The 12,779-nt window shown below is 58.3% G+C and overlaps 1 protein-coding gene across 1 annotated transcript in view; it reads right to left on the reverse strand.

The window, feature by feature from the left end:
* Positions 1–12,779, reverse strand: part of LOC122541555 (retinoic acid receptor RXR-beta-A-like) — a 51,525-nt gene that overhangs the window by 5,581 nt on the left and 33,165 nt on the right. The window contains exon 5 of the mRNA XM_043678385.1: positions 12,542–12,705. Coding sequence (XP_043534320.1) covers positions 12,542–12,705 — 164 coding nt within the window. The remainder of the gene's footprint in view (positions 1–12,541; positions 12,706–12,779) is intronic.

The raw sequence follows: 12,779 nt of genomic DNA on the forward strand, positions 1-12,779 counted from the left end.
TGGGCAAAAGTGACCAAGAGAGAACAAGCAAGTGAGAGGACAAGATGGAATGAACAATTACTCGATAGACAGAACGAAGGGGTGAGGAGGAGATCACGGACCCAAACTCCTTGGCAAAGAGGGGGGGAGGGGTGAGTGAGAGCAGAGACAGAGTTTCTCAGTCTCTAGACCAAGCACATTCTGAAAAGAATCAAACTGTGACGTCACGGGGAACACAGACACGATTGCTTCGAAGCTCAGGGAACTGATTCAGAACTGGAGAGTTTTGATCATTATACTTCTGCAGGTTTATGAGTGAGAGCAAAGCTGATGAGGAGGAGCAGGGTTGATCATTCTAAATTAATTCGGAGAAACGCATTCATTAACACAGGGCAGGCGATGTGCTGTGGCTGTAGTATGTGGGTACCGCTGGATGCCAGTGGGATCCAAGGCAAACACAGGAGGTCCGGCTCAGAGTCAGGAGCCGGAGACTGAGCTGCTGACTAGGAGACGGGTCAGGAAAGTTACCTGGATGTGGTTTCAGAAGGTGGTCAGAGCCCTTAAGGTCGGCTCTCCTGATTTGGACAGTGGTTAGGGCACGTGATGCAGGTAAAAGTGGGGGGGGGGGGGGGGGGGGGGAGGGGTGATTGAGAAGAGCCAAAGCTCAGCCCTCGCAATTCTCCAATACGACAACAGCAGGCGCTATAGCATAGACGAGCAACCCGACCACAGCACATAGTGCGGAGATCATTCAAGTGGCGGAAGGAACTGGGAATGCTGTGGGAACAGGCGATAACATCGTCAGGGTGATAGATAGGGAGAGAGGGCTGCACAGTCTGGCCAATTCCAGGATTCAGGACATCTGCTCAAGGCGAGAGAGAAACTTGCCATGGGGGGAGGGGAAAGGATCTAGGACCAGTGACATAAAAAGGACCAGCAAAGAGGTTTTGGTGACAGTCCGAGTAGGTAGGGGAGAAATGGTAAAGCCAAACCTTCAAAGGAAATACCTGCAGCTGATGACCTGAGCCAAGAGCAGCATTAAGGTGATGAGAGATGAATGCATGCTCGCAGACTGGTGGGGAAGGAATTGGTTTCAATTCATGGCACTCCGACAGCAGTACTGGGGAGAGGTCAAAGCTGCTCCTCGGAGATGGTCAGGACCTGAACCATTCCAGAAGCACTGCTCGCAAATCCTTCTCACTGCTCACAAATCCTTCTCACTCTGTGCGATGTAAGATCATCTCCTCTCTCCACTAAATAGTGGAGAGAGGAGATGATCTTACATCGCACAGTCTTCTTGTGTCCGTGTGGATTTCCTCCCACAATCCAAAGATGTGCAGGTCAGGTGAACTAGTCATGCTAAATTGCCCATTGATTAGATTCCCTACAGTGTGGAAACAGGCCCTCCGGCCCAACAAGTCCACACCGACCTTCCAAAGAGTAACCCACCCAGACCAATTTCCCTCTGACTAATGTACCTAACGCTACGGACAATTTCTCATGGTCAATTCACCTGACCTGCACATCTTTGGACTGTGGGAGGAAACCGGAGCACCCGGAGGAAACCCACGCAGACACGGGGAGAATGTGCAAACTCCATGTTAATGTTAGGTGCGTTAGTCAAGGGTAAATATAGGGTAGGGGAATGGGTCTGGGTGGGTTGCTCTTCGGAGGGTCAGTGCGGACTTGTTGGGCCGATGGGCCTGTTTCCACACTGAAGGGTATCTAATCTAATTTTGGTTCAGATTTTTTTGTCACGTGTCCCTGTACTCAAACACAGAACTACAGGGAACAGTGTCCAATGTATAAAGCAACGAATTAATAGGGCAGGATAGTCATCTGGTGAATGATAATCAGAGTGTGGCAGGAGGCAAAGAGATAGAGAGAGCTCAAACCTAATGAGTGCATGAGTAGATAAGGCCAATGATTGCAAAAAGACAGAGTAGCAGCTCTGTAGCAGAGTATTCACGGAAGAAATAATGGATGAATTGTTAGCACAGGCAGATATAAACATCCACTAACTAAACAGTCATTTCCAAGGCCTGGCTGCAACTTGACTAACCCTGAATACTGAAGGGCATTTGGCATTTTGAAAAGACGGGAAGTTCGGTAAAGGTGGCAGGTTGCTCTGTACATTAAGGATATCGTGAGTATTCTTTGGCACAAAACAAGCAGTTTAAAACCAGAACTGGCTGGAAACGAGAAATAGGAAAGGTCAGAGTTTACTTGTGGGGAAGGTTTATAGACCTCCCCCACCTTTAAGAGCAGTTACCATGCAGGAGGGAATGCAGGAAAAGAAATAAGTGAGATATGTAAGAACTTGCTGCAATAACAGTAGATGGCTTTAATCTGCATGCAATTTCTACAAATCGGATAGGCCAAGGGTCACCTGGAAATTGAATTCAGGGATTGTATTCGAGACAATCTTTTTCAGCACTACATTAAAAAAAAACCAAACGAGGGAGTTGAGTAGCCCCAGATCTGGTAACGAGCGATGAAACCTCGATGTTAAAGAGCCTCCAAAAATCATACCTTCGCAGAATCTCACGCCCAGACTGAAGGGGAGAAAGGTGGGTCTGAGACTAGTGCATTAAACCACACAGGCAGCTGTAAGGGCATGAAGGCAGAGATCATGGAGGTAAATCGCAAATAAACTCACTGGTAGCAGAGATACACTGACGGGCTTCTAAGGGGATCCATACTAACTCTGAGCAAAGATTTATCCCCAAAGAGTAAGAAAGATGGAGAAGGATGCTGCAGCTGAGTAAGGAAGTTAAGGAAATTATCAAATTGAAAGTCGCACTGCATAATTCTGCCAGGTTTTATGGCAGATCAAAAAAACTGGACAAATTTTAAGAACCAGCAAAGAATGACAAAAATAGAGTCGAGCTTGAGAGAAAGCTAGCTGGTAAACAAAAAACACTGGCAAAGATTTCCACTCTTTGCTTCAGGAAATATTCCAAACTCTCACTAGTGCTGACTGTATTGGGTTTTGGAATTGATAACGGAAAATAAGGAACTGGCAGATATTTTGTGCGTATCTTTACTGTAGGAGACGCAGAAAATTTCCAAAGGCACTTGAAACTGGAAAAGGCGAAAGGGAGGGAGGGACTTAAAGCAGTCTCCGCTAGCTGGGAAAAAGGTGTGGGCAGGGGGCTACGACTATTGCAGCTCAAGGCTGACAGATCCGCAGAGCGAGAGGGCTCACACGCGCCAGTTTTAAAAGGAGCGGCACCACAGAGAAGCATTAGGCTGTCTCCAGAGAATACAGACGGCTTAGGGCAGTGAACAAACATTTAACACACTATAGTGTGGGTGTGGGGGATTGGGGAGAAGTGTGAAGGGGGGAAAGGGGAGGGCGGGAAAAGGGGAGGGCGGGAAAAGGGGCAGAGGCAGGGAGAGAGGCAGAGGCAGGGAGAGAGGCAGAGGCAGGGAGAGAGGCAGAGGCAGGGAGAGAGGCAGAGGCAGGGAGAGAGGCAGAGGCAGGGAGAGAGGCAGAGGCAGGGAGAGAGGCAGAGGCAGGGAGAGAGGCAGAGGCAGGGAGAGAGGCAGAGGCAGGGAGAGAGGCAGAGGCAGGGAGAGAGGCAGAGGCAGGGAGAGAGGCAGAGGCAGGGAGAGAGGCAGAGGCAGGGAGAGAGGCAGAGGCAGGGAGAGAGGCAGAGGCAGGGAGAGAGGCAGAGGCAGGGAGAGAGGCAGAGGCAGGGAGAGAGGCAGAGGCAGGGAGAGAGGCAGAGGCAGGGAGAGAGGCAGAGGCAGGGAGAGAGGCAGAGGCAGGGAGAGAGGCAGAGGCAGGGAGAGAGGCAGAGGCAGGGAGAGAGGCAGAGGCAGGGAGAGAGGCAGAGGCAGGGAGAGAGGCAGAGGCAGGGAGAGAGGCAGAGGCAGGGAGAGAGGCAGAGGCAGGGAGAGAGGCAGAGGCAGGGAGAGAGGCAGAGGCAGGGAGAGAGGCAGAGGCAGGGAGAGAGGCAGAGGCAGGGAGAGAGGCAGAGGCAGGGAGAGAGGCAGAGGCAGGGAGAGAGGCAGAGGCAGGGAGAGAGGCAGAGGCAGGGAGAGAGGCAGAGGCAGGGAGAGAGGCAGAGGCAGGGAGAGAGGCAGAGGCAGGGAGAGAGGCAGAGGCAGGGAGAGAGGCAGAGGCAGGGAGAGAGGCAGAGGCAGGGAGAGAGGCAGAGGCAGGGAGAGAGGCAGAGGCAGGGAGAGAGGCAGAGGCAGGGAGAGAGGCAGAGGCAGGGAGAGAGGCAGAGGCAGGGAGAGAGGCAGAGGCAGGGAGAGAGGCAGAGGCAGGGAGAGAGGCAGAGGCAGGGAGAGAGGCAGAGGCAGGGAGAGAGGCAGAGGCAGGGAGAGAGGCAGAGGCAGGGAGAGAGGCAGAGGCAGGGAGAGAGGCAGAGGCAGGGAGAGAGGCAGAGGCAGGGAGAGAGGCAGAGGCAGGGAGAGAGGCAGAGGCAGGGAGAGAGGCAGAGGCAGGGAGAGAGGCAGAGGCAGGGAGAGAGGCAGAGGCAGGGAGAGAGGCAGAGGCAGGGAGAGAGGCAGAGGCAGGGAGAGAGGCAGAGGCAGGGAGAGAGGCAGAGGCAGGGAGAGAGGCAGAGGCAGGGAGAGAGGCAGAGGCAGGGAGAGAGGCAGAGGCAGGGAGAGAGGCAGAGGCAGGGAGAGAGGCAGAGGCAGGGAGAGAGGCAGAGGCAGGGAGAGAGGCAGAGGCAGGGAGAGAGGCAGAGGCAGGGAGAGAGGCAGAGGCAGGGAGAGAGGCAGAGGCAGGGAGAGAGGCAGAGGCAGGGAGAGAGGCAGAGGCAGGGAGAGAGGCAGAGGCAGGGAGAGAGGCAGAGGCAGGGAGAGAGGCAGAGGCAGGGAGAGAGGCAGAGGCAGGGAGAGAGGCAGAGGCAGGGAGAGAGGCAGAGGCAGGGAGAGAGGCAGAGGCAGGGAGAGAGGCAGAGGCAGGGAGAGAGGCAGAGGCAGGGAGAGAGGCAGAGGCAGGGAGAGAGGCAGAGGCAGGGAGAGAGGCAGAGGCAGGGAGAGAGGCAGAGGCAGGGAGAGAGGCAGAGGCAGGGAGAGAGGCAGAGGCAGGGAGAGAGGCAGAGGCAGGGAGAGAGGCAGAGGCAGGGAGAGAGGCAGAGGCAGGGAGAGAGGCAGAGGCAGGGAGAGAGGCAGAGGCAGGGAGAGAGGCAGAGGCAGGGAGAGAGGCAGAGGCAGGGAGAGAGGCAGAGGCAGGGAGAGAGGCAGAGGCAGGGAGAGAGGCAGAGGCAGGGAGAGAGGCAGAGGCAGGGAGAGAGGCAGAGGCAGGGAGAGAGGCAGAGGCAGGGAGAGAGGCAGAGGCAGGGAGAGAGGCAGAGGCAGGGAGAGAGGCAGAGGCAGGGAGAGAGGCAGAGGCAGGGAGAGAGGCAGAGGCAGGGAGAGAGGCAGAGGCAGGGAGAGAGGCAGAGGCAGGGAGAGAGGCAGAGGCAGGGAGAGAGGCAGAGGCAGGGAGAGAGGCAGAGGCAGGGAGAGAGGCAGAGGCAGGGAGAGAGGCAGAGGCAGGGAGAGAGGCAGAGGCAGGGAGAGAGGCAGAGGCAGGGAGAGAGGCAGAGGCAGGGAGAGAGGCAGAGGCAGGGAGAGAGGCAGAGGCAGGGAGAGAGGCAGAGGCAGGGAGAGAGGCAGAGGCAGGGAGAGAGGCAGAGGCAGGGAGAGAGGCAGAGGCAGGGAGAGAGGCAGAGGCAGGGAGAGAGGCAGAGGCAGGGAGAGAGGCAGAGGCAGGGAGAGAGGCAGAGGCAGGGAGAGAGGCAGAGGCAGGGAGAGAGGCAGAGGCAGGGAGAGAGGCAGAGGCAGGGAGAGAGGCAGAGGCAGGGAGAGAGGCAGAGGCAGGGAGAGAGGCAGAGGCAGGGAGAGAGGCAGAGGCAGGGAGAGAGGCAGAGGCAGGGAGAGAGGCAGAGGCAGGGAGAGAGGCAGAGGCAGGGAGAGAGGCAGAGGCAGGGAGAGAGGCAGAGGCAGGGAGAGAGGCAGAGGCAGGGAGAGAGGCAGAGGCAGGGAGAGAGGCAGAGGCAGGGAGAGAGGCAGAGGCAGGGAGAGAGGCAGAGGCAGGGAGAGAGGCAGAGGCAGGGAGAGAGGCAGAGGCAGGGAGAGAGGCAGAGGCAGGGAGAGAGGCAGAGGCAGGGAGAGAGGCAGAGGCAGGGAGAGAGGCAGAGGCAGGGAGAGAGGCAGAGGCAGGGAGAGAGGCAGAGGCAGGGAGAGAGGCAGAGGCAGGGAGAGAGGCAGAGGCAGGGAGAGAGGCAGAGGCAGGGAGAGAGGCAGAGGCAGGGAGAGAGGCAGAGGCAGGGAGAGAGGCAGAGGCAGGGAGAGAGGCAGAGGCAGGGAGAGAGGCAGAGGCAGGGAGAGAGGCAGAGGCAGGGAGAGAGGCAGAGGCAGGGAGAGAGGCAGAGGCAGGGAGAGAGGCAGAGGCAGGGAGAGAGGCAGAGGCAGGGAGAGAGGCAGAGGCAGGGAGAGAGGCAGAGGCAGGGAGAGAGGCAGAGGCAGGGAGAGAGGCAGAGGCAGGGAGAGAGGCAGAGGCAGGGAGAGAGGCAGAGGCAGGGAGAGAGGCAGAGGCAGGGAGAGAGGCAGAGGCAGGGAGAGAGGCAGAGGCAGGGAGAGAGGCAGAGGCAGGGAGAGAGGCAGAGGCAGGGAGAGAGGCAGAGGCAGGGAGAGAGGCAGAGGCAGGGAGAGAGGCAGAGGCAGGGAGAGAGGCAGAGGCAGGGAGAGAGGCAGAGGCAGGGAGAGAGGCAGAGGCAGGGAGAGAGGCAGAGGCAGGGAGAGAGGCAGAGGCAGGGAGAGAGGCAGAGGCAGGGAGAGAGGCAGAGGCAGGGAGAGAGGCAGAGGCAGGGAGAGAGGCAGAGGCAGGGAGAGAGGCAGAGGCAGGGAGAGAGGCAGAGGCAGGGAGAGAGGCAGAGGCAGGGAGAGAGGCAGAGGCAGGGAGAGAGGCAGAGGCAGGGAGAGAGGCAGAGGCAGGGAGAGAGGCAGAGGCAGGGAGAGAGGCAGAGGCAGGGAGAGAGGCAGAGGCAGGGAGAGAGGCAGAGGCAGGGAGAGAGGCAGAGGCAGGGAGAGAGGCAGAGGCAGGGAGAGAGGCAGAGGCAGGGAGAGAGGCAGAGGCAGGGAGAGAGGCAGAGGCAGGGAGAGAGGCAGAGGCAGGGAGAGAGGCAGAGGCAGGGAGAGAGGCAGAGGCAGGGAGAGAGGCAGAGGCAGGGAGAGAGGCAGAGGCAGGGAGAGAGGCAGAGGCAGGGAGAGAGGCAGAGGCAGGGAGAGAGGCAGAGGCAGGGAGAGAGGCAGAGGCAGGGAGAGAGGCAGAGGCAGGGAGAGAGGCAGAGGCAGGGAGAGAGGCAGAGGCAGGGAGAGAGGCAGAGGCAGGGAGAGAGGCAGAGGCAGGGAGAGAGGCAGAGGCAGGGAGAGAGGCAGAGGCAGGGAGAGAGGCAGAGGCAGGGAGAGAGGCAGAGGCAGGGAGAGAGGCAGAGGCAGGGAGAGAGGCAGAGGCAGGGAGAGAGGCAGAGGCAGGGAGAGAGGCAGAGGCAGGGAGAGAGGCAGAGGCAGGGAGAGAGGCAGAGGCAGGGAGAGAGGCAGAGGCAGGGAGAGAGGCAGAGGCAGGGAGAGAGGCAGAGGCAGGGAGAGAGGCAGAGGCAGGGAGAGAGGCAGAGGCAGGGAGAGAGGCAGAGGCAGGGAGAGAGGCAGAGGCAGGGAGAGAGGCAGAGGCAGGGAGAGAGGCAGAGGCAGGGAGAGAGGCAGAGGCAGGGAGAGAGGCAGAGGCAGGGAGAGAGGCAGAGGCAGGGAGAGAGGCAGAGGCAGGGAGAGAGGCAGAGGCAGGGAGAGAGGCAGAGGCAGGGAGAGAGGCAGAGGCAGGGAGAGAGGCAGAGGCAGGGAGAGAGGCAGAGGCAGGGAGAGAGGCAGAGGCAGGGAGAGAGGCAGAGGCAGGGAGAGAGGCAGAGGCAGGGAGAGAGGCAGAGGCAGGGAGAGAGGCAGAGGCAGGGAGAGAGGCAGAGGCAGGGAGAGAGGCAGAGGCAGGGAGAGAGGCAGAGGCAGGGAGAGAGGCAGAGGCAGGGAGAGAGGCAGAGGCAGGGAGAGAGGCAGAGGCAGGGAGAGAGGCAGAGGCAGGGAGAGAGGCAGAGGCAGGGAGAGAGGCAGAGGCAGGGAGAGAGGCAGAGGCAGGGAGAGAGGCAGAGGCAGGGAGAGAGGCAGAGGCAGGGAGAGAGGCAGAGGCAGGGAGAGAGGCAGAGGCAGGGAGAGAGGCAGAGGCAGGGAGAGAGGCAGAGGCAGGGAGAGAGGCAGAGGCAGGGAGAGAGGCAGAGGCAGGGAGAGAGGCAGAGGCAGGGAGAGAGGCAGAGGCAGGGAGAGAGGCAGAGGCAGGGAGAGAGGCAGAGGCAGGGAGAGAGGCAGAGGCAGGGAGAGAGGCAGAGGCAGGGAGAGAGGCAGAGGCAGGGAGAGAGGCAGAGGCAGGGAGAGAGGCAGAGGCAGGGAGAGAGGCAGAGGCAGGGAGAGAGGCAGAGGCAGGGAGAGAGGCAGAGGCAGGGAGAGAGGCAGAGGCAGGGAGAGAGGCAGAGGCAGGGAGAGAGGCAGAGGCAGGGAGAGAGGCAGAGGCAGGGAGAGAGGCAGAGGCAGGGAGAGAGGCAGAGGCAGGGAGAGAGGCAGAGGCAGGGAGAGAGGCAGAGGCAGGGAGAGAGGCAGAGGCAGGGAGAGAGGCAGAGGCAGGGAGAGAGGCAGAGGCAGGGAGAGAGGCAGAGGCAGGGAGAGAGGCAGAGGCAGGGAGAGAGGCAGAGGCAGGGAGAGAGGCAGAGGCAGGGAGAGAGGCAGAGGCAGGGAGAGAGGCAGAGGCAGGGAGAGAGGCAGAGGCAGGGAGAGAGGCAGAGGCAGGGAGAGAGGCAGAGGCAGGGAGAGAGGCAGAGGCAGGGAGAGAGGCAGAGGCAGGGAGAGAGGCAGAGGCAGGGAGAGAGGCAGAGGCAGGGAGAGAGGCAGAGGCAGGGAGAGAGGCAGAGGCAGGGAGAGAGGCAGAGGCAGGGAGAGAGGCAGAGGCAGGGAGAGAGGCAGAGGCAGGGAGAGAGGCAGAGGCAGGGAGAGAGGCAGAGGCAGGGAGAGAGGCAGAGGCAGGGAGAGAGGCAGAGGCAGGGAGAGAGGCAGAGGCAGGGAGAGAGGCAGAGGCAGGGAGAGAGGCAGAGGCAGGGAGAGAGGCAGAGGCAGGGAGAGAGGCAGAGGCAGGGAGAGAGGCAGAGGCAGGGAGAGAGGCAGAGGCAGGGAGAGAGGCAGAGGCAGGGAGAGAGGCAGAGGCAGGGAGAGAGGCAGAGGCAGGGAGAGAGGCAGAGGCAGGGAGAGAGGCAGAGGCAGGGAGAGAGGCAGAGGCAGGGAGAGAGGCAGAGGCAGGGAGAGAGGCAGAGGCAGGGAGAGAGGCAGAGGCAGGGAGAGAGGCAGAGGCAGGGAGAGAGGCAGAGGCAGGGAGAGAGGCAGAGGCAGGGAGAGAGGCAGAGGCAGGGAGAGAGGCAGAGGCAGGGAGAGAGGCAGAGGCAGGGAGAGAGGCAGAGGCAGGGAGAGAGGCAGAGGCAGGGAGAGAGGCAGAGGCAGGGAGAGAGGCAGAGGCAGGGAGAGAGGCAGAGGCAGGGAGAGAGGCAGAGGCAGGGAGAGAGGCAGAGGCAGGGAGAGAGGCAGAGGCAGGGAGAGAGGCAGAGGCAGGGAGAGAGGCAGAGGCAGGGAGAGAGGCAGAGGCAGGGAGAGAGGCAGAGGCAGGGAGAGAGGCAGAGGCAGGGAGAGAGGCAGAGGCAGGGAGAGAGGCAGAGGCAGGGAGAGAGGCAGAGGCAGGGAGAGAGGCAGAGGCAGGGAGAGAGGCAGAGGCAGGGAGAGAGGCAGAGGCAGGGAGAGAGGGAGCAAAAGAGAGCGAGCAAAAGAGAGCGAGAGAGAGAGAGCACGCGAAAGATCCCACTGCATCATTAGTGCACAGAGACATTACTCCTCGCTGAACCAGCAGAACACACTGTCCTCACAGTCACTGGGCCAACATATTCAATGTTGAGTATGGAACTTGCTCCATACCTACACCACACAGACTGCAGCAGGTTCAAGGTGCCCGCCTATCACTACCGCTCCAGAACAATAGGGATTGACAATAAATGCCCGCCTCTACATCAACGTCAAACCCTGTGCAGGAATAAAAATACTCCCAGGTCACTTGTATGTTCCTGATGTGTGTCGATGGTCCTGTCTAGCTCACACTAATGTGCCTGGACAATTAACTCAGAGCCTGTCAATGTCACAGCGGCACGAGATGAAAGTTCCTTCTTCCACTCACAATAAGTTGCTAAGAACCTTGAAGACAGCTGCCAATCTGCCTGAAAGTAAATTTACCAATACTTCCGATCAGACTCTTAATTCACCCAAATCCAGAAATCATTTACAGACCCATCTTTAGGATTCACATCTCCATGTCCCTTACATCTCTCTTATTTAGCGCCCTGTTCTAATGTCCTTTTGGAGATACTCCAGCCAGGGACTACAAGCCTGTCATATCCACCTTGTCACACCACCTTCAGCATTGTCCATGTTTCAGTGAGAGAGCCTGTTCTCGTTCTTCTAACTTTGTGTCAATTCTCCCATGAGGGAACAGCCCTCTCATCCCAGCAATCTGCCCAAACAGGCCTCACCCGCTCAGGCCCAAACAGGCCTCACCCGCTCAGGCCCAAACAGGCCTCCCGCTCAGGCCCAAACAGGCCTCACCCGCTCAGGCCCAAACAGGCCTCACCCGCTCAGGCCCACACAGGCCTCACCCGCTCAGGCCCACACAGGCCTCACCCGCTCAGGCCCAAACAGGCCTCACCCGCTCAGGCGAGTCTACATCACTTCTTAGTTTGCCTATTATTTACTGTCTGTGCTACTTAACTCTGCGATCTGCATGTATTGCCTGCAAGACAAAGCTTTTTACTGTGCCTCGGTACACGTGACAATAAATTCAACTCAACTCAATTCAATAGATAAGGCAATCAAACTGTACACAATATTACAGGGTCTGGTCCCAACAATGTCTCAGCACATGCACAAAGATACATTGAACCATATCTGCCATCTTCTTACTCATTCCAATAATCTGTCCATGCCTCCAGCTTGTTTTCAAACTGACATTACTGGAAAACGAGAGGGTATTCGCACATATTCCCGGGGAGACGAGTCACCACCCAAATTCCAACACATCATAGCATTCAGTCCTCACTTCTCTCTATCCATTCAGCTGCCTCCATTTCCATTGGTTTGTTTCTCTTTCACACACACACTCGCACCCCCACACCCGCCCCCCCACAGATACACACACACATACCCACATCCACACACACACCGTAGTTAATCCTGGCCAATATTTAGCCCTCAATTAACAACCAGAAATGGACTCTGTGTCATTACCGTGTGAAAACCGTTTGTTGGGTTTCCTACATTACAACAGTGAACTCATACTAACACACGTATTCAAACACCTCAAAACTGCTTGGTGGACACAAACTACAGCAGGGGGACAATTCTTCCTTGTTAGATGTCTGCATCCAGGGGAATTCTCTCCATCATCTGTCAAATGCTCTCAAACCTCCTAAAAACCAAACCTCAGTCGGGAGCTACTGCAGACCCCGAGACTCAGGTGAATTCCCTGGGAACCCAGGTTCCAAACCCCCCCCCCACAGCAGCTGGGGGCTTTTAAACCCAATGAGTGAATCTGAAACACTGAGTTAGTCCCACTGCCACTGATGACAAAGTAAAGAGTCGCGCTGGGAGGGAAAGCTCCCTGTTCTGGCCTACACGTGACTCCAGACCCACAGCAACATGACGCGTGGAAAAGATCCTGAAAGACCTTAACAACGTGGAGGTGGGCAGGATGTCACCGCTGGTGGGTATGTCCAGAACGAGGGGCCGCTGCTTTACAATGAGGGGCTTTCGGGAAGAATTGAGGGGATTTTGTTCTCATTTCCCCCTCCCCCTCCCCCCCCCACCACACACACACAGAGGGCTGAGACACTCTGGTACACTCTGTGCCCCAGGAGGCAGTGGGGTCATTGAATATCGTTGAGGTGGAGATCAGTGAGCTCTTGTTCGGCTGGGGAAATCGAGGGTTACTCGGGGCAGACAGGAATGGGGGGGCTGGAAAACCAAATGGATCAGATTGAATGGAGGAGCAGGTCCAAGGGGATGGTCTGATCCTGTGCACCTGCGATGGAAACGTAACCCCAGAATCTGTTACAGGGAGCTGGTCTCACTCACACTCTGACCACGGAATCATCAGTTGATGCTGTACGAGTCGATCCTGTTTACTTTTTACCCCGACAGGGAAGGGAAATCTGCTGTCCTTACCTGGGTCTGGCCTCCACGTGACTCCAGCCCCCTCCCCCAGCAATGAGACAGACTCTGGGATGGCCCGAGGCGAGCTCTAAGTCACAAGTGCACGCAGGGACAGGCAAGAAAGGGGGCATGGGGGGGGTGGAGGTGGGTGGGGTGGGTGTATCTGCCCGTGCACTTGCGTGCAGAGCTGGGGTTTGGAGGGTGGAAGTGAATGGGATTGTAGAACTGAAGGACAGGCCCCAGGTACAAAGGCAGCCCCCCCCGTCCAGGTGGCACTCACCGACACCATTTCGCTTCCCGCCCCGTCGGTCTGCAGCTCCAGTTTCTGCTCCACCGCCACCTCGGCCTCCAGGATTTTTTCCACCGGCATCTCGTCGTTGGCCCCACTGGTGGACTCCACCTCTTCGCCCCTCTCTCTGCTCCTCTGCCTCTCCTCCTGGACGGCTGGGGAAAGGAGCAGAGCTATCAGAATCGGATGGGAACACACAGCGAGTCAGTCAGGGTGACGTGCTGCAGGC

Source organism: Chiloscyllium plagiosum, chromosome 37, assembly GCF_004010195.1.
Source record: "Chiloscyllium plagiosum isolate BGI_BamShark_2017 chromosome 37, ASM401019v2, whole genome shotgun sequence".
In the NCBI taxonomy this organism is placed as follows: Eukaryota; Metazoa; Chordata; class Chondrichthyes; order Orectolobiformes; family Hemiscylliidae; genus Chiloscyllium; species Chiloscyllium plagiosum.